At 38.5% G+C, this 20,814-nt stretch overlaps 1 protein-coding gene across 1 annotated transcript; it reads right to left on the reverse strand.

The window, feature by feature from the left end:
• Positions 1-685: 685 nt before the first annotated feature.
• snap91a (synaptosome associated protein 91a) lies at positions 686-20,810 on the reverse strand. The gene is made up of 29 exons (XM_085919078.1): positions 20,669-20,810; positions 14,986-15,128; positions 14,348-14,423; positions 13,940-14,042; positions 13,552-13,645; positions 13,356-13,467; positions 12,980-13,086; positions 12,866-12,907; positions 11,984-12,045; positions 11,728-11,736; positions 10,984-10,996; positions 10,673-10,842; positions 10,356-10,450; positions 10,047-10,061; positions 9,685-9,879; positions 8,599-8,676; positions 7,908-8,150; positions 6,871-6,954; positions 6,514-6,582; positions 6,083-6,229; positions 5,639-5,710; positions 5,220-5,435; positions 4,090-4,287; positions 3,993-4,011; positions 3,463-3,553; positions 3,265-3,351; positions 2,636-2,773; positions 2,463-2,559; positions 686-2,167 (listed from the first exon to the last, which is right to left on the reverse strand). Exons 1-28 carry the CDS (start codon positions 20,796-20,798, stop codon positions 2,479-2,481), a joined length of 2,889 nt encoding a protein of 962 aa, XP_085775204.1. The 5' UTR covers positions 20,799-20,810; the 3' UTR covers positions 686-2,167; positions 2,463-2,478.
• Between the last annotated feature and the right edge of the window lie 4 nt (positions 20,811-20,814).

Raw genomic sequence — 20,814 nt, forward strand, 5'->3', positions numbered from 1 at the left:
AGTAGTTTTCCGTGATAATGATCTTTGCAGATTCGTTGCTGTTATATTTTACCTTGGCAAAACACTTCTTGCAGATTGCATATTTTTTATCCAGTGTTCTCCTGTGAGTTCACACTTTGGATTATATTATTGATTATATTTATATTTTTGATTATATTTGCCCTCAGGGTATCAAATATTTATTGCAATATCGATTTTGACTAGTGACGTGTAATTATTGGAGATTTAATGAATATTTAAAATGAAAATTTTGTGGTCATTTTGAAAGAAAACAAGAAGAACAGGAATTTGTATCCATCTACTCCCCATATGGATTGTCTGTATAAGAGTTGGAGTGGTGAGAAGCCAATCCCATCTGATTTTGGCTGGATTCGCCCATGCTTGATTTATTACAGGGCACAGGAACAAAGAAAAACTGTGAGTGAGTGAAAAGTGTGTTATTGTCGCCACAATAGTCTTTGCATCAATTGAAAGACACATTATTGCAGTTGGGTCGTGGAATCACATTTAGATTGTGTATCACTATACAAGAACTATACTGAAATTTATAGCTTCTGACAATGAAACTCAAACTCCCCCAAATCAACCTCCATAAAGCAACTCTCTTTTGAAAATCAATTGAGATAAATAAGACTATCTGTTTGTATGTCAGAAATAAGAGGGGAAAAGAGTTCAATCCGTCATTTATTGCATCTCAAAGGGCTTACATGCAATGGGTAGGGACATCATACACAAAATAAATTAGACAGAAAAAAAATGCTTATGACCCATCCATGAAAATGGTTTATCTGAATCAGCACTCTTTTGTACAACCTTGCGTTTTAAACCGTCAACTCAAATGAGGAGGTACATCATTGTATTTCTAACACAACGCAGCATGTAGTCCAAATCCACACACACGAAAATAACAAGAAAGATAACGTTGGGCAAAACGTTAACGTTCCTGCGCCGCATCCATTACCAATTAGATGTCTTACAATGGAACTACAAATTCTTGATGCCCAAGAAAAGCATTCAATAAATTGCAGTGCATTGTTAAAAATACCTCACAGATTAGGATGTAAAACACAAAGGCAGATCACTTGTTTAAATAGAAAATGTTCCATGGTACTTACCAAAACAAAACAAACGGTTGTGGAAGATTTTATTTGACTCCAATTGGATTTATTGGTCTTCGCAAATAAGGATTTTTTTCATTGAAAAAAACAATACAAGCAAAAGAACCAAACAAATAAACAAACAAAACATTACTGTGCACACATTAAAAAGTGGAATTGTTTCAATGAGGGGCACTTTAAAACTTTTTTTCCATGATGTATAACTTTTTCACCAAACATTGGATTTGGAAGTAAGACTTGCCAGGCATTAAAAGACAACTGCCAAAATAGTAACAAAAAATAAGCCACAAATAAAAAGAAACACAAAGCGTCAGTTGATGTTCCAAAGTCTCAAAAGCCCACATAATTCGTTTCATAATATACAATATATTTATCATTTTTTTTCTCCAAATGATGACTGAATGACACTCACATGACTCCTCACAATTTCATGTCAGATTCACATTGATATTTCTCTTCAGCACACGTACAGTACATAATAGAGACGTAATTGTCAAATTCACCAGCGGAGTCTATGTTTATAAATTAGGACCTTTCTGTACACAGGACACAACATAGTTCTCCAAAAACCACAACGACTTAATTAAACTCTCATCCAATCAGAGCAGAAGAAGAAGGGCCCCTCCCCTTTAAGGGGACAAGACTGGGTGAAGCTTAGGACACCAAAGTACGACCATCATTCAACACAAACAATATATCTAATCACATACTCCTTCACTTTCACTCAAGAACAAATTTCAGGATTTTTTTTGGGTGAGATTTTGCTTGAGACAAAAAATTGAGAACATCTAAATGAGCACGCACTTGGAATTCTTTTCTCATATATATTCGTATACTGGTTATACTCCGCTAGGTTTCACTTTCACAGTTGGTGCTACAACATCACACAGGAGAAGGAAACAGAAAGAAGATGGAGAAGAGGAGAGGAGAGGAGAGAGGCTCTTATTATGTCGAGAAGCAGACAAAAGAGACAGATTGGCAGGGCCACTGGCTTCCTGGGATCTTGACAGACGCGGGGAGCATCCGACTTTGTAGAGGAAAATATTTGTCTACAGGACACGACAGTCTGCCTTCATTATCTCATTTAAAGAAATATTATAGTACACTTAATATATTGTAAAACTTATTATTTAAGTATTATTCTATACACTCAGAAATGTATAAGCAGTGCTTCGATAAACCTTTCAAGACATTGTATTGGCACCAAATTGTGTTGAACTTGTTTAACATCGTCTAATTCATGTTTACCACAATCAGAAGTCTGACAGGTAGGAATCATAAGGATTCTTTAAGTCCACTATATAATGTATGAAGTAATATATAATATGTAGGACTGCAACATACCCGTCTTTCATTTGTGTTATAAGAAGTCCTTAAGGTCGAGCTCTGCCAGAGGATCTTTAGGCTTTTTGGGACTCTGGCTTGCAGGTCCAGGAGAAAGCTATGAAAAAAAACAAGACATGTTGAGTGTTTTTGATATTATTCTATATACTCGGCACTGATTCAAAGAATATTACCAGGGCTCCTGACGCCGTAAGTCCTCCAGGTGCAGCTCCAACCACGCCGGCAAAAGGAGGTCTCATCATGGACTGACCGATCATAGGCTGACCCATCATGGGTTGCATCATGGGAGCTCCTGGCCCTCCAGCGGCAGGCTGCAAATAGTTTATATGCTTTGTACAAAAGGCTAACACAAAAGGAGTCCAAGAAACCTTATTACAGAACTTAGACCTTGCTGAATGCAGACCATATTTATTTACTGGAAAAGAACAGTAGGGGTTCTAAAAATACAAGTGGCGGGAAGTAACAAACTACAAATACTTAGCTAGTACATTGAAGTATAGATGATACTGCATTTGCGTATTCAGAGAAACTAAATGTTTGCCATCCGTGGCCTTATTTAAGAAAATGGTTTGTTTTCAACTCCATTTGTGGGGCACCATAGGCACAAATTGGAAAAAAATTAAAAAAGTGTATTTTTATCATTAGTTTTTTTTTTTTTAGCCAAGCTATTGGAACACATTGGTTTGGCTGCATAAAAGCCCTTAAGTGCAGGATTTGAATCAGTACTTCTACTCAGTCATTTATACAGAGAAGTACCTATACTTATATTAAGGTATAGAGTGTATTGAGGATTTTTACTCACCATACCAAAGCCAGGCTGTGCATTCATTGGTGGTACCATTGCTCCACTAGGAGCCGCTGCTCCAGGTCCGCCAGGAGCCACTCCAGCCTGGTCATAAATTCATAGTTTGTCAAAGCATACATGTTGTTAACTAGCTAACTCCTACTTGTGCAGGTGGCATGAGGTTTGACTGCACATTAAAGTTGAAGTTGCTCTCACCATGGGGACACCTGGTGTGGTCCAGCTTGTGGGGGCCACATGAGGGGTCCAGTTGGCTCCTCCAGTCAACTTCTTCTCACTCTGTGGATCTCTACAGGAGGGTTATTAGATAGCACTATGAATTATTTATACTGTCAACCACCAAATATGCCTTAACATCTAGAGGGGGGTGCATCGCTACGATAAACTACAACTCAAAATATATTTGGATACATTTTAAAGGGGAACAATTGGGTTTGGTTCGATTAGATGCAGTCACATCATTTGAATCTAAACTATCCATTTTCAACATCCAGTATCCTGTTCCAGGGCCCATTTTCCAATTTAAATAACCCCAAATAACATCAATAACACTGAAGAATTATTCTGAAACAATAAATCATAGCTGTTGCATGCATATTTGGGGTTTTGGAATAAAAATTGAGAAAACAAGTACAATTGTTTTGTTGTTTTTGTTTTGTGTGTTTGTTTCTGTTTCATTTTGAAAAAGGAATGAACAGATGGACGTATCAAACAAAGAGTATACTTACTTTTTCTTCATTCCCAGGTCTAAAGGGAGGATAAAAAAAAATGGAACTTGAATTTTCAGGGAAATCACTGATGTGTCCCATCATACAATACATGTACCTCCAACCAGGTTGGCCAGTGAAGAGTCAAGATCCCCTGCAATGGCTTTTGTTGGGGGTGGGGTGGCAGGTGGAGCAGCTGTAATGTTTTCAACTGTGACGGGAGTTCCCATGCTCCCTGCTGCACTTCCTGTTGTGCTTCCCCCGGTGCTCTGTGGCGTAACGGCGGGCATCAGCAAGTCACCTAATCCATCAAACACTTGAGGGGGGGTAGGAAAGGTGCAACATTAAAAAGTCGCTCCAGATTACATGGTTGTTCATTTCCAGTTCTAGCTAGAATGCAGGCAGTGGGCAGATGTCAAAGTGAAGGTAAGGGAAACAATCCAGCTGTAATAGCAACAGTACGTAGTTAAATGTGCAAGCACAAAGAGTGGGACCACATTTGAAGAAATAAATTGCAACACATATACGCCTCAAACTATGACTACTGTCCCCCTTAGCTTGTCACTTTCAGTAAAAATTATTATTATTATTATTATTATCATACCTCAGATTATGAACAGCAAGAAGAAGTATTTGGAATGGCTAATTGCTCCCAACTCATTGCAATGCTACATCACTGTCATTTGGATAATAATTAACACAAGAAAGGACTGGGGGGAAAAGAATTCCACAAACCAGTGTATTTTGTCTCATGCAGGAGACACTGGAGGATTACATTTTAAACATGCAGAATATCTTGAAACAAAAGGCAGACTTCAAAAAGTGCACATGCTGCAATGCGCTGTGGAGTTCAACTCACCAATTACACATTAGAAGAAGCAAGCAAGAGGTAGCCAGCAGAGAGGAAGGGGTGAAGATGAAGGAGGTGGGGAAGAGTGAGTGAAGCAAAAGAGAGCATGTGTGAAACTGAAGAAAGCGCAGCATGTGTGAATGGTCCACATTGAAACAAGATAAGAAAGAAATCCCATCAATCATTGAAACAGAGTCAAGGTGAGAAGTTAAGCAGTCGACAACAATGGTAGAAGCGTGTCATCCATGCAACAGGCTGATGCCCAAATTATTATGTTTCAGTGGACCATACACTTTTGCACATCGACTCGCAGCTAAGCAAGAATGTTTAAGAGATAAGTTGAAAAAGTTGGACTTTTTTTTTGAAGTACTATCCCTGACATAAAACTTGACATTTACCTGAAGCATCAAAGCCACCAGAGGACGCTGGTGTGGCTTTTGCAGGTTCTGCAATGGCAGGTGCCATTGGTACAGCTGGCACAGGTGGTGTCGGAGAGGGAAGTGAACCCAGAGTTTCGAATCCCGATTCAAGAAGATAGTTCTGTGCAGGAGCTGGAGCCATGGCTGGGGCTAGGGCTGGGGCGACGGTGGGTGCCAAGGTGGGGGACATGAGATCTAACAAAGAGACGGATTGGGTTGTGACTACCAATCTTTTTAAGGTTTCAAATAAAATCGAGATTTTTTTTTTCAATACAATTATGATGGTAATCTATTATTCACACATTTTCACTATTCGTGGACCGGCCCGGTCCTTTTTCTGCTCGAATTGCAGGAGTCCACTGTTTCTATAAATATGGTGTAACCCTAAACAGTTGTACCTCCGAGCAGGTCTCCTCCAGGTCCCCCAGGAGCAGAGCTCTGTGTCTCCTTCACAGACCCACCAAAGGAGTCTGGAGGGGCAATTATCCATAGGGAAAAAGAGCGGGTAGTTAACACAAATACACAATAGCACAAAAGAATTTGAGTTCTTTTCTTTTTGAACATATTGTTGAAGTTTTTTTTTTTCACTCTAACTAATGTGCTAAATACTGAAGAAAATATCAATATCGCTATGTCCCTAACAGGACAGATTGCTCTCATGATCCGAATCCGAACAGTCCAGCTCTGATTTATATTTGTAGGTGTTTGAGCTCTGCATGTTGCTGAAAGTTATACATATCATCCGTTTGATAGAGTATTATCCAATATCCAAGAAGGACTAGAGAACAATAGACAAGAAAAATATAGAATTATTAAAAAGAGGACATCTTTTGCTATCATACCCAGCAGGTCAATAACTGGGGTCGGCTCTGCTTTGGTTGGAGAGGAGGCCTCAGTGGCAGGAGCAACAACAGGAGCTGGAGTTGGAGTCTGAGCTGAAGCAGGCGCAGGAGCAGGGGCAGGAGGAGGGGCAGTCTCAGGACTAGGGTCTGATGATGAGAATGATTTGAAACAGGAGAACAGACAACAAGAAAGCAGACAAATTAAGGTTCAATAATATACCTGATATAATATATTTATCTGCAACTTTATCAGCACGGCAAGGCTAACATTCTCTAGCAAAGGAAGCAAAGCAGGAAAGCAGGCCTTCATGCATCTTTACCACCGCTTTTGAACAGGATTGATCATGATGAGTGGAGCCTTGCTGCTCCCTTCATAATTCACATAAGGAAAACAGAAGGGATGCCATTAATAGTAAAGCACCTTAACTCACCAGTGACAATGTCTCCAGTCGGAACCGGCTCAGGCAAAGGAGAAGGCCCGCGTGAAACAGCAGGGAGGTCTAAGTGACCAATGCAAGCAAGAGGCAGAGTGCGAGAAAGAAGAAAAAGGTGGTGGTCGAGGAGCAAAGAAAAGTATTAGCAGAGCAGGTAGAAACAGCTCTGGTGAAAAAAAGCAGCCTTGGGGAGAACACGATGCTTGTGGATTTCATGCACAGCTCTCAGATCACTATGAGGGGAAAACAAAATTGTGTAGTAGGGAAGGACTATGTATTCGACAGGAGTGGAGGTGTGCTAAGTAGAAGAGATGAAGAGGTTTCACACACAGACATGTGGATCAGCTCCTGTACCTGCACCGAAAAGGTCTACGCTAGGTGTGGTAGCAGCTTTGGATTCTGCGGTAGAACCTTGCTCAGGCATAGAATCAAGCATATCTAGGACACACAATCATCAAATGGACATTTAGATTTTAAATCCAGTACAAACACAATGACAAGAGGTGTGGGAAAGCAGAGAGATGTCAGAGGATATTGAATGCAACACAATATCAGATTAGAAATCTAAGGAAATATTGTGAGCTTTGCATTTATTTATAAATATTAGGATTATATTTGTGAATGCATAATAATTCCCAGGTTAATGATACTAGTTAACGACGGAATTTAAAGCAACGTTAGAACATTTTAAAACTACACAATATTTCACTTAAACTTAAGAGGACAAAGAATAAATTATACATTTTTTCTCAGCTGACATTATTGGAAACTTTTCACATGCAGGAGATGATTCGTTTAAATGTTCGCGGTGAATATTAGTATTTGGTTAGGAATCACAGCAAGGACAGCCATTTTTGCTGATAAGGAGATAGGACAACAAAGGTCAACTCTGATTTTGGCGGTCAAGATGCTTGCTTGAATGGCCAAAGAAAACGAATGAAGGAAAAAAGATACAGTGTTCACCATCATCTATGGGTAGCTCATAGCAAAAATCTGTGAGCAAGAGATATTGCAATAGGGCAGCATAGCACTACTTTTGTCTAAAATAAGATCTTCAACTCACTTCAGAATAGTTCTTTGGGGTCAAAATGCCCCAAGATGGTGGCAGAACACTACTTTTATCTAAATGAAGCCCCACATCTCACTTCAACATAGCTCATTGGCATCAAGAGATGTCATAAAATGTCACAGTAGCAATATTTTAATTTCTATGCCCTGTGCACATAAACTGGAACATTTCAAATGTGGCGGTGTGGAAATTTCAGATACAGTGACTGTCGTTCCAATTTTATTATTAAGGACCTCTAGAGCAAGGGCAATCAAGATCAAAATATCATCATCATATAATGCAGAGTGGCTGGGAGAGCAGAATGAAAGCAAAAGGACATTACCACCAAAGAAATCTAGAGTCGGAGCGGCTGCAGACTCTGTGGTGGTGGTGTCTGTGGTGCTAGTGGTGGTGGTGACAGAAGGAGTGGGGGCTGCGGCGGGTGTGGCGACAGGGACAGCGATAGCCGGCGCCTCACTAGAGGTGGGAGGGGTGATGGCAGTGGCTCCCGTGTCAGCGGGTCTCATAGCAAACAGGTCCAGGCCTGGAGTAATGTCCGCACTCCCCTCGGTCGTAGCAAAAGGGTCTTCAGCAGGAGAAGCAGCAGGGATTGGAATGGAAGGGTTAGACGTGATTTGATGAGAAAACAAGGGAAGGGGGGTGGATGATTAAAACGTGACTATATTTGTGAGGCAAGGTGCCTGTGGATGTCTTAACAAGACTTGGAAACCATGAAAGAAAGGCAATTGAGCACACATCACTGGAGGACTGAAAAAAGAAGCCCTATTAAAGGCTGCCTCTTATCTGTTGAGAATATCGGAATCAACAGCAAAAATAAATTTGAAATTAAAATTAATTTAAAAATTAAATTAAATTAAAAATAATTTGACTCACTTTCATTCATAGGTCACAAAGTATGTTTTCATGTATGCATGTATGTATGTGTGTGTGGTTGATACATGTATTATATACATGTATTGTATACATAGTATATCATATATATACATGTATTAATGTTCTTGCATAATACCCACCAGATTCCCCAAATGCATCAGTAGCAGGACCCGCAGCCACAGCGACAGGACCATCTCCTGGGGAAGGTGCAAACGCATCTAGTGTATCACAGCAACACAACCAAACAACACATGGAGAAACAGATGGAATGAACAAAAACAAACAAACAAACAAACAAACAAACAAAAACATGAGAGGTCAGTATCAGGGAAAGGCAAAGAATACAAGAAGTACGCAGCCCAAGTCATTTCTTTGACTGTACCATCAGTTCTAGGAGGAAAATTTGATGGGGCTGCATAAAATTGTATTCAGTGAGATGAGGTCAATTGTCACAAGTTGTTTGTACTCTGTGACAAGTGGGGGCATGGATTAGGGGAATTCCTTATTTGATAGGGATCATCCATTTGGTCTTCAGATTTGGCAGCAGTGAATGTGATATAAACACAACACAGCCAATATCAACTTGGAAAAATAGATGATAAAGAGAGTGGACAGAGAGAAGAGAGACAAGAGATTACTGTATTTTGTCTCAGTTTTGTGTTTTAATACAATTAAATTTTTTTGACTCAAGCCTTAGGTATTGTGACCAATTCATCTTCTTTACCCAATATTAGAACTTTAAAAAAAATGAAAATTAATCATGATGCTCATGTTGATTTAGGGATTTAAAAAAAGGCTGCATTTATTGAGGAATTCTTTGAGTGTACTTGCAAATGGCTCAAAAGCAGCATATCTTTAGATTTATGAAAATAAAATGTTGCAGATGTTTCCTAATCATTGTAAGAAATTAAAATAACCAATGTCTTCAAAAAATTAATACAATAAATTATTAATAATTTATTGAAGGTAGTTTGAGCAAATATGTCATATATATATAGTATATATATATAGTAGAACATTATATATATATATACAATTGTTTATATTTGTGTGTATATATATATATACGCACACAATTGTTTTTTTATATATATATATATATATATATATATATATATATATATATATATATATATATATATATATATATATATATATATATATATATATATATATATATTGAAAAATTGCATACACTCAGGTGTTTCCATTTTCATCTGACCAACCTCCAAAAAAGTCGATGTCTCTAACTGAAGCAGCGGTGGGAGCAGTGACAGGCAGAGAGATGGGCGCTGGCATGGCTGCAGCAGTGGAAGCGGCAGCTGGAGATGCAGCCACTGCAGAGGCAGCTGCAGCATCAGGGACAAGCTCTTTTTTTGCTTGTTTAGCTTCAGAAGCATTGTTAGTGGCAGCCGGAGTGGCTACAAGACACCATCCACAAAGTAGAAAAAAGAATTAGAAGAGGGCAACAGAGATCTTTTTTTTCTTGTGATGACTACTGTATATCAAAGACAACTCATGGTAGATCTAAAATGGAATTATTCAGCTCCATAACTAGCTTGTAGAAAGAGATCATGAGATTACTCACCGTCAGCCAAAAGGTCTGCACAACAAAAGGCAAAACGTTGTCCATTAATGAATGACATTGTTAAAAGATAACAAGGACACACCTAAGCAAGTATTAATGAATGTAAAACCAAAATTTTGCAACATTTTTTTTGCAATGTGAAAAGATGGGATTAAACAATTGGGCATCATTCCTTGCATGTGAAGTCCAAGCTCTTTGATTCGTTCCGAGCGATGCACATGATAGACCGCGAGGGTCAATAGTGAGGGTCACACTGTATATGAATTTCAAATAAAGCTCAGGAATTTTCCGAAACAACAGTTTTCTCACCTCCCCATGCGGTTGTTGTGGAAGGCGGTGCAGTCCCACCAGCTGAGGACGAGGACATGGGATCTAGATCCAACAAGAAGCCATCATCGAGGGCACTACACAGAAAAAAAGAGAAGCAAGTAAATATCATTTCATCTTGTAAATATCACATGTAAATAAATACAAACCGTGACAATGGAATCAAGTTGACAAACACAATTTCCTTTTACTCTTTTTCAACCACTGCACATTTTGTGACGTTACAGCGCACAAACATCAAATCAATAATAGGACAATTTTAATATTAAATAAACATAAGTTCTTTCACTGGCACTTACCTGCTGGCGGTAGTGGTGGGAGTGACCGCTGTGGGTGTGATAGAGGGAGGTGGAGGTTTAGCGGGGGGCCCCGGTCGAGCAGGGGGGCCCCCGGCGCCAGCAGGCGGTGCAGGCTTGGGTGGTGCAGAAGATGTCGTGGTAGTTGCTGAGCTGTTATTGACCACTGTGTCCTTTTAACAGACAACATGGTTAAACAAGGTGACATATTTGAATGCTAATGAAGATGATTGTGTATTTCCAATCCATCCCTCTATTGAGGTCTCATTTAGTGTATGTAAGTACTTCATGTATTTGTCTTGGTGGTGTCTTACCTTGGTGGGTGACCTACAAAAACAAGAATGGCAAACAGGTTAGGAAAGAATAAGAGTGATATCATACGTACAGTATAAAGTGATTTAAATATTCGGTAAATTAAGACAGGCAGTATTTGAAACATAAACATGAGACTAAATAATTGCATCTTAGACTCATTTCCACTTCAACTTAGGGTTTTTCTATGCAGGTAAGTTGGAGAATGTGACAATTGTCCAGCCTGTACTCCTTAGCAAAAGTGGAGTCTGAGAGTAAGTAACACTGATTTAATGACTTAATATACACTGACCGTACACCTGCACAATCCATTACTGTAGCCATATTATAATTCAACCATTGAAAGAATAATTATAGCTCAAGTATAAAAAAAAAAAATCCTTGTTGTCATTGTAAATTCAGTATTGTCTTTGATTTCATTGGATTGTACAAATTTACCAGCAGCTTTATATTAGTGTATGATTAACAATATTTACAAATGTGGGTTCTATTTAAGTAAATAAATGAATGAATACATATAAAATACATAAATGAATACATTAAAAATGTACTATTGAAGCACAAGGTGAACACAGCTTTGGTTTAATATTGTTATATTGATGGTATGACTTTAAATGAATATGGTCACTTTTATTCAGTAAAAAATCTCTGTAAAAGAAAGAAAAACTGGTGGAAAATAAAATGTAAAGATGAAAAAAGCAGGTAATGGTATAAATTTAGCATTTCGAATGACAGAGAATACTTACTTATCCTCTCTGTATTGTATTGGACAAAGATCAGAAGAACATTAGGTTAAATATTTGGCCGTCATAACATGAACAAAGTGGATAAATAAAAAAATGTAATTAAAGCAGCCTCAAAAAATGATTTTTATATCAATTCAACATGTCATTGAGTTCATGCAAACCAACCTTAAGCCAATTACAAATGATCACTATCTTGCTAATGGTAAATGATTTATTTTTTTTTTTACCATAAAAAACAAACAACACACAAACTTACGGCTTCTTTCCTTCTAAAGTGTTGAGGTGAGTTTCAAGTGATTCTAAAAGACTTTCTGGGGCCTGTGGAGGAAAACAGAATGGCAAAAAATTAAGATCTATCGACATCATATCGGTCATATGTGCAGAATGTATTAAGTATACAAAATTCCATCATTGTGCATTGTTCACCATTGGTTAAATGCTTAAAAAAACATGTTCATACAACCCATCATTTCAAGAAGCTACATATTGAACAGAGAGGAAAATTAGGTTTAAATGTATCATTAAGCTTGTCAACGCTGCTATTCATTTTGTGCTTTGTATTTTGTTTCTGATTTTTAGTTCATATAATGCATCATACTATTTTGGCTCTCCTTCAAAAAGATGACGATAATCAATGGCTCAAAGATCTGGGAGACTGACACTTATTAATAACGACATTTAATTCATTAGTCATGCAGCACATCAGATGGTGTTAGATGGCACTTAATAATGTTTGCCAGGCTGTTTGGATGAATTATTCTGCTCATTTACAGTACATCGCTGTTTGTGCACCACTTATGCTATAATGCGCCTTTGAGGGTCAAAACGGAATCTATTGGCAATGTAAGCCGAATCCATAAAAATGGGAGGATTGACATATATTCACACGAATATCATTAATGTGTGTAATTCTTTAAAATCTTACTGCTCATGTCATCTCCTTGGTAAAACCTACCAAAGATATACAAGTCTCTCAAAAGGTCTGACTTTGAGTGAGAACACAATATACAGCAATAAGAGTAAATAATAAGTATAAGAGAAAATATAGTGTATAAAACTGTTTCAATATCTACTTTGTCTTTTGAAAAATACACTTTAGATGTTGAGCTGAAGAAAGTGTGACTGTAATAAGTCTTACTTGAGTCAGTTCAGGTATGTCATTCTTGTCTATTCCCACTTGCTGGAAACACAAAACAAAGACATTTGAGCCAGTGAGTAATGAGTGCTAGAACAATGCACATCCACATCTTACCTCTGCAATTTTGAAGAATTCAGAAACCCGAGTCATGCGAGTCAGAAATCTCTTGTAGATCTCCAGTCCATCTTTACACTGGCTTCTCTTCATCTGGAAAAATTTCTCTAAAAGACATAGTCGTGACGATATTAAAATGGACATACTTGGACTACATATTTTTTGCCAGGAAAGAATTTATGGTTCTAAAACACTAAATTAGTAACCTTCCGTAATGAGAGATTCTGGCTTGTGCTGACCCCGAAACATGTCGGAATAAATTATCTACATAAATGTAAGGAAGATGTTAAACTAGGCTATTCAATCTTCACTACTAGATGATATTTAACATGCATTTGCCGGGAAAAAAAATTGAAGGTGAACAGAAATACTGTACCTAGTAGATTGATGATGCCATCATTGTAGCAAGCATATAACTTTATCAGGTCTTTGAACAGTAGAAGAAAGCAGGCATTTATGACTCCATTGTTTAATTCCGGTTGGTGTGCCTTTGAACAGAATTACAATTGATGAGGTGAAAGAAATTTGCCTTCAAGTGATGTCACTGGTGAAGATTGCTTCAAGTAACTCACATCAAAATCCAGCAGTGCATCAATCTGACCCTGCAGGATAGGCATTCCTTTCAGCAACTTCTCTACTGTCATGGTCCTCATTGCTCCATCAGCGCTGTGATGGAAAGAGATAATAAGACATTCTGTTTCAATATATTGAGACATTTTAAGAGGAGGATCTGAAGAACTTCTGGGCGGTTTAGTCCAAGCATGCAGTAGTTTGCGATTAGTAAATTTACCAAATTAATCTGTGATGATGATAATTATTGAGTAAAACTGTTCTGAAACCAAAATGTAGATCATATGTCCCCTGCTCGCATCATCCTACAACTAATTTGACGTGTTTTTTTTTTTTCATCAAAAGTAAAATTTGATTGGTGAAGGAATGACAGAAATGAGGAAACTGTACCCTTTCTTGACTCTGACAAAATCGAAAGACATCTGTCTGTAGGCAAAGGACTTCTCATTGAGATAACGGCTGTAGCGTCGGATAAAGGTGGACATGTCATAGCCTGAGGAAGACATACACGCACACACATTGATGTATGCCCAATAATACTGGAGGAGCGGGATGTCAGCATTGTAACTTATCAGAGTACAAATATTATAAATTACAACATTTTGTGAAGATTTCGCTTTGGAAATATAAGGCTTGTCTCCTATACATGACATACTGAGCGAAATAAAAGACTATCTGTTAAAAAATAAGGTCAAGTATGACTTTATCCAGTGAAGCCATCATTAAAAACAATACACAAACATAGAAGATGTACCACTTGCTGAAGGACAGATGAATGGGGAGTTGAGAAATACCCACCATGGGAGCCTGTTTTGTCCAGAAAATTGGCAAGGTTGAACAAAGAATTCCTCGATGAAAGGAATTGCAGGAATTTCTGAAAGAGCACACATACAGCAATGTACAATAAATTGTGGTGCATGATGATCAATAAAGCCACAATACAATTGATTTGGATGTTATTGGAGGAGTATTATGTATTATTAAACCGATTTGGCATCTTGACATTTTTGCATGTTCTGGGAGGAGTTAATGCAAATCGATCAATTGCACATGCATATTTATTAAATTAAAAGCTGATTTGATATGTTGAAGCACCGCCTCGGAAAGAAAAAGCAAACCACGTTTTAACAAAACAAGGCTTTTAAGTAGTTGTTGGCTTTTTCTTGGCTTTTTTCTCAAACTCAGTAAAATGTTTCTCTGCTTTGTCCACTCACACTTCCAATTCCATTACTTCAAACTTCAATCTGCTTTTAAAGTCGTTTCACAAATGTTTTATGGTAACACCTACGGAAAGCACACATATCTCTTTTAAAAATGTTGGTCTCCAAAACTTTTAGAAACTGTACTTGGCAAAGCAATTTAGTCTCTCCTATAAAGCGTCTTACCAAAACAGTTGTTTGTTTCTTAGCCTGGACGGTCTATGTGTGTATTGTTACCTCATTGCCGTGCACCATGAGGTTGTGTGTAGTAATCAGGGCCTTGAAGACCACCACCCAACTGGCATTGCCCGCCCTCTCTATCAGTGTATCGGCCATCTGAGGGACGCTTACACTGGAATCCTGTGAGGCCTGGATCAGGTCTGGGGAATTAAAGAAGAACTTTAGTAGATAGATAGGGGTGCAACAATTTTGTTCAAATCAAGACAACAGGAAAAAAATGCAGTGATTCAGATGAGATGACATTCAAGAAGGTGGAGGTATAAATTGAACAGCTGCTTAGATGGGATATTCAATTTCATACGCACCATTAAACATGTGCTGGAAGACCTTTACTCTACTGCCCACATTTCATTTGCCAAATAACACAGCATTATTTTATGTGGCCCGCAAAAGCAAAATTACGTGTCAACTTAATGTTTATTAAAATACCAACACTCTAAATTGTCTTTCCTGTTTATAAGTGAGGTATTGCAACATTTTTTTGTCATAATCCTACTTTTTTTTTTAAGTCTATAATAACTTATTGTGTGTTGCTTATACCTTGTACTGCTGTAACGCTTGATTTTAACCTAGATTGATTATAATGATCCTATTTTTTTCTTAATAGCACCCATGCCAGTACATTGTTGAATTCATCCCTCTTACTTCATCACAAACTATGTCTATGTTAGTGACTCAAGCCAGAGTGCTGCGCTATTATCAAAATGTCTGGACGAGTGCTGCACAACCACTGCCTGATTGGAATTCATCTGGCTGTTACTCCGTTCATTTGTGAAACTTGTCATTACTACCCACAGAGGAACAATGGGACATTACACTGCAGAAATCATCAAAATCTGCATTAAAAGAAACATTTTCACTGACTACTCAGGAGAAATAGACATCTACCACAGAGCTTCATGCCGCAGTATGAGAGTGTAAATCACTGGTTTGAAAATCGGCAGTATTTTGTCAAGAAAAACAATCATTTGATTAAATACTGCACACGGGAAATCATTTAGTACCATGCGTGTAATGGTTAGTTTTTTTTTTGTTCTTCACAAGCACCAAATGTATGAATACAAATTCTGATGAGTTAATCCACTGATTATCAATGCACACGTCATTTATTTTTTTCCAATCATCTTGGATAGGGTAAGTAGGGAAGGGAGCACTCTGGAATGTGGTCGTTGCAAACGAAATATCTTCAAGGTCACTTTTCTTCAAGCCTACAACCATCTACTATGTAACATTCAGGATGCAGCAATGATGGCTGTACACGATGTCGTCTGTAGTGAAGCTGCAAATACACACCCATACTACACAGAAAATAAGCCCGCCAGGCCTGATGACTCATCATCCCACACTTCTCCTGTGTGTGTGTCTCGTTTTTTACATCCCACTGAGGCTGGCAGACTGTGGCACTGATTATTCCAACACGACCACCTAACGGCTGGATAAACCTGTCCCATACCATACTGAATATTATGCAATAGCACAAAAGATGTGGCGCTAACCTGGGATTCTGATTGGTCAGCTAGGTAGATGTTAATAGATTAGCTATGTTGATTCAATTCACAGTAAATTTAATCTATCGCGGGTGATTCTCGTGTAACACAGCAGAAATGTGTGACTGCCTTTTCTCCTTCATTATTTATGTGCGTGCGTGGAAAGGACAACAATTGGAGACAATAACCAAACATATGCAGGTCAGGCTGATTAAATGGTCCTAAATAGTATACCTGAAGAAAATAAATAAGGATATACATTTTACATTAAAGTGGGAGGATCACACCAATGTTAAATTTAAGAAGGCGTTAACAACTTGCCTATGTATTATTTATTAATGGCAGGGGTTTTGTTTAGGCTCCAGCATCAGATGTCTTGACGGACCCAAAAGGAGATCATGCAGTGTTTTGTGAAAAAAAAAAAAAGGCAGTTATCAATTAGGAAACATGGACAATCAAAGAGCCACTGGAACTAAACAGTATAACTACAAACACGATAACTTTTCTTTCGAAAAATTCAGTGCCATTCAGATCGTCATTTACTCCAGACAGGGCAAAAGTGACTTTATGAAGAAAATGTTTTTTGCTCAGTAGGTCATAGATTTGACAGTTATCCGCAGAGCAGTGGAAGGAAATACCCTGTTTTGTTAAGATGCAACACAAACCCAGCAGATAAAATGAAAACATACATTTATTACCAAGAGTCCATGCTTTTTATTTATTTTGCTTTCTTAGTTCATTTTGTCTCTAGCTTATGCTGTCACATTTTGTTGCTACTATTTTAGTCGTTTTTACTCGCTTCAATGAGTAGAATATGTTTTCAGTTCTACTTTAAATTAATTTCTTGTATTTTCTTATATTTTGCTGATTAGGCTTCAACTTAAATTCTACACAAAAATAAGGGGTTATACTTAATAATAGGTTAGACAAGAGCAAAACTTGTAGTTTATGAATCGAGGATCTGTAAGGATGATGTAGTATTACTGGAACTGGACACCATCAAAAGAATGGCAGACTAAAGGGCTTTGCTTGATGGAGGACATGTTTCACAGACTTCAGCAAAGTGCTTTGGCAGACATCACTGACTGTATTGATTTACCAAACAGAAAGTCTGCGCAACTACTTTGCCTCTTTCGCTAATAAATGTGAAGCAATAACTCATCTGTCAGGCCCCTGATATTTTGAGGCGCACACCGCTGGGTAAGATTTTTCGGTCTTCTTTGTTAGGACTTCTTCCTGCAGAAAATCACCTTTCGTGTCTATCATTTTGATTTATTGTTCTAGGAAAGCTGACTTACAGCGTTGCGAACAAAAACAGAATGTGGATGTGATTTTTAAGAGGTGAGGGGGTCGTGGCTGGAAATGGGAATTTCGCTATTACCGTTATTCAATTAGCGGCCCGTGGGCTACATGCGGCCCAGATCCAACCCCAGTGTGGCCGAGCCTGTAGTCCAGCTTGTTTGAATTGATTTGCGCCTAATGTTTATGGCCCTGGTACATTTCTTGATTAGAAAATTTGGCCTAACTGAATTGGTCACTAGACAACCCATTCTCCTGAATAAGACACAGCTGCCCCACTAGTACTTATTTAGGAAGACTGATAGGATTGACAACCTATTACTCTTATGATTATTTGTGAAGTGTTGACTGGAATGATTATTTCTACTAATGCTTGCTAGAACTTTGAGTTGTCCAACATGTTCGACCCTTGGGGTGGAAACTGTTACACCCTCTTCTTATGTTGTGCAAACTTTTTCGGCTTGTTGTCCAAAATTGCTCCATCAGTATCTGCTTGCAAAATGTTGTAAGGATGAAGAAATAAGACCCAATGCAGCTGGGCGAAACCTGAGCGGAACCATTTTGCAGAGGCGACCCCAAACCTGTTTGTACTCAACCCCACCCTAATTTCTGACAATAAAAAGGCTGCTGCAAAGAGAAGTAGCAGTTGCTTTCAAGCATTTATGTGTTACACAAAGTGATGCTGGCTCTCCTTGTTAGCAAACGTAAACTAGCCGAACTGTCTCTTGTGGTTCTTGGGACATATAGAATGACTGCGGAAATCCGCATTAAATACTCGACAGAATTTCGGGGGTATTAGAGGGGAATATTGTCTATTAATTCAGAAGAACACCTGCAAGGTCAGAGACTGATGATGTTGGACGATGCCCCGCAATATCTGGCGTACTATAGTTCAATTCAAAGATTTTCAAAGTCCTTTCACACTTACACTCATCCAATTGTACTTTGTTGGGAGCATTAAATTATAGAAAATGTCGATCTGACTCTGTGATGAATGTACGTCTACTATTTGCTGAATGCCAGCTTCATCACTTAACAAGACCACTTTCCTTTGTTAGTAACAGCAGCCAAGTAGTTGAACATTACTCTCTATGGTAGCAGATGTGTTCTGAATGGACCAATGATTGTGCAGTAGGTTGGGAAATGAGAGCATTTGAGAAACGCAATATATTTCGTCACAGATACAAGAACTATTCGCATTTGGATTAACCAGAACATAAAAACAAAGACAGACTGCAAAGTGCATCACAGTTGAATTACAGTGACCATAGAGTAACAGTATTTCAACAAGTGCAATGAATAAGCAATGTTGTACTCACATGTTGACATTAAGTTAGTACCGTATTTTTCGGACTATAAGGCGCACCTTCAATGAATGGCCCATTTTAAAACGTTGTCCTTATATAAGGCGCACCGGACTATAAGGCACACCATTAATGCGTCATGTCAGATTTAGAATCCAAATCCAATTATTCTCCATTTTATCATTTTTATTTCAACTTCATATGCAAAAAATTACTTTATAATCACAAAATAATGATCCATAGTCTTTTTGATTCATGATTCATAGTCTTCAGCGGGCCACTTATGATTGATTTTATGACACAATGCTTTGGGCCAGTTTACATTTAGGAATTTGGTCCATATATAAGGCGCACCGGACTATAAGGCGCACTATCGGCTTTTGAGAACATTTTAGGTTTTTAGGTGCGCCTTATAGTCCGGAAAATATGGTAATTGTGGTGGCAACAAATATTGTATGCAGTTCAGTTCATCACAGGTGCAAACTCGACCAACAAACCGACAGGGATAATATGGACAAAGCAACTACGAGTCATACAGAAACATACAGGGATTAAGACGCAAACATTAATGGTGCTTACTGTATTCGGGTACTGTATCATGATTTAGGTGCATATAGATCAGAACAGTACATTGATGATTGATGATGATGATTGATGATGATTGATTGAAAGGGTTCTGGATGTGCGAGAGCATGGAGGGTGATACAAGTCATGCTGCATAAGTGATGCTTTGGTGAGTTACACATGAATGGACCATGAAAGTACGCTGTTTATTTATAGCTCCTCTCACCCGCAAGCAACATAGAGGGAGAAAAAAAAAACACCCAGAATGCACTGTGCCCCACTGCCAATGTGGTGTGCCAGCTTAACAAAAGTGGAGGTTGAAAATGACATCTTAGGAAAAGCTCAATTCAACAGGAGGTGGATGTAGCTATCTCCAGTCTTAAAAAAAGAAAACAAAGTCAAAGTCGTCAAAGACCTAAAAAAAAAAAATGGAGATCCTACACAACATCATTTTGGGCAGTGGACCCATGATTCCACCATGGAATGGATGGAAGATGGAAGTTTGTTGTTTGGAGTGTGTGCAGTGGATCAATTGCCGTAGCATGTCTCAAAACATGCATGTCTCAATTTTCAACAGAATCCAACATATTTAGTTCCACGAATAGGATCTGTGCCATTGAATAAGGCAAGCAGTGACAACAATTCAAGGTGACGCCTCTGTTCATGGAGGTCGTAAAATCACTTAGTTACAATATAAGCTTTTCAATTATGTATTCACCTGCACCAAAGCAGCATGGGGCATCACGCCTTCAGCACCATTGGCAATGGTGTTATCAAAACCTCAGTTTGTTGGGATACTTATTTCCAATTTAAGTGTAAGACGCTAGCTTCCATTGCTGTAGATTAAATCCATGTGATGACACACAGCTGACTGCATGGGGGAGGTAACCACCATGACTTTGGTGCATGGCCTACATGCACAAGATACATAGATGGATAGATGACTGGACAGGCAGATAAGCAGACAGACAGACAGACAGACAGACAGACAGAAACATGGGCACACACAGACAGTAGTCTACTCACATTCCAGGTGTTTTTTCTTTGGGGCTGTTTGCTCATGTGTGGTGGATTTACACACAGCTCGAGACACCTCCGATCCAGTCAAGCTGTATTGGGCCGCGGCGATGCGGTCCGTAAGTGTCTGACCCGACATCTTCTTCTCTCGGTGG

This window comes from Syngnathus leptorhynchus, chromosome 8 (assembly GCF_054491065.1).
Source record: "Syngnathus leptorhynchus isolate UIUO chromosome 8, UIUO_Slep, whole genome shotgun sequence".
NCBI lineage: Eukaryota > Metazoa > Chordata > Actinopteri > Syngnathiformes > Syngnathidae > Syngnathus > Syngnathus leptorhynchus.

Coding starts and splice junctions, on each gene's coding strand:
- snap91a (XM_085919078.1), bottom strand. CDS start 20,798: ATGTCGGGTCAGACACTTACGGACCGCATCGCCGCGGCCCAATACAGC. Junction 6,955..7,907: donor GACTCTAGATTTCTTTGGTG/GTAATGTCCTTT, acceptor TGTGTGTCCTAG/ATATGCTTGATTCTATGCCT. Junction 6,583..6,870: donor CGTAGACCTTTTCGGTGCAG/GTACAGGAGCTG, acceptor TTGGTCACTTAG/ACCTCCCTGCTGTTTCACGC.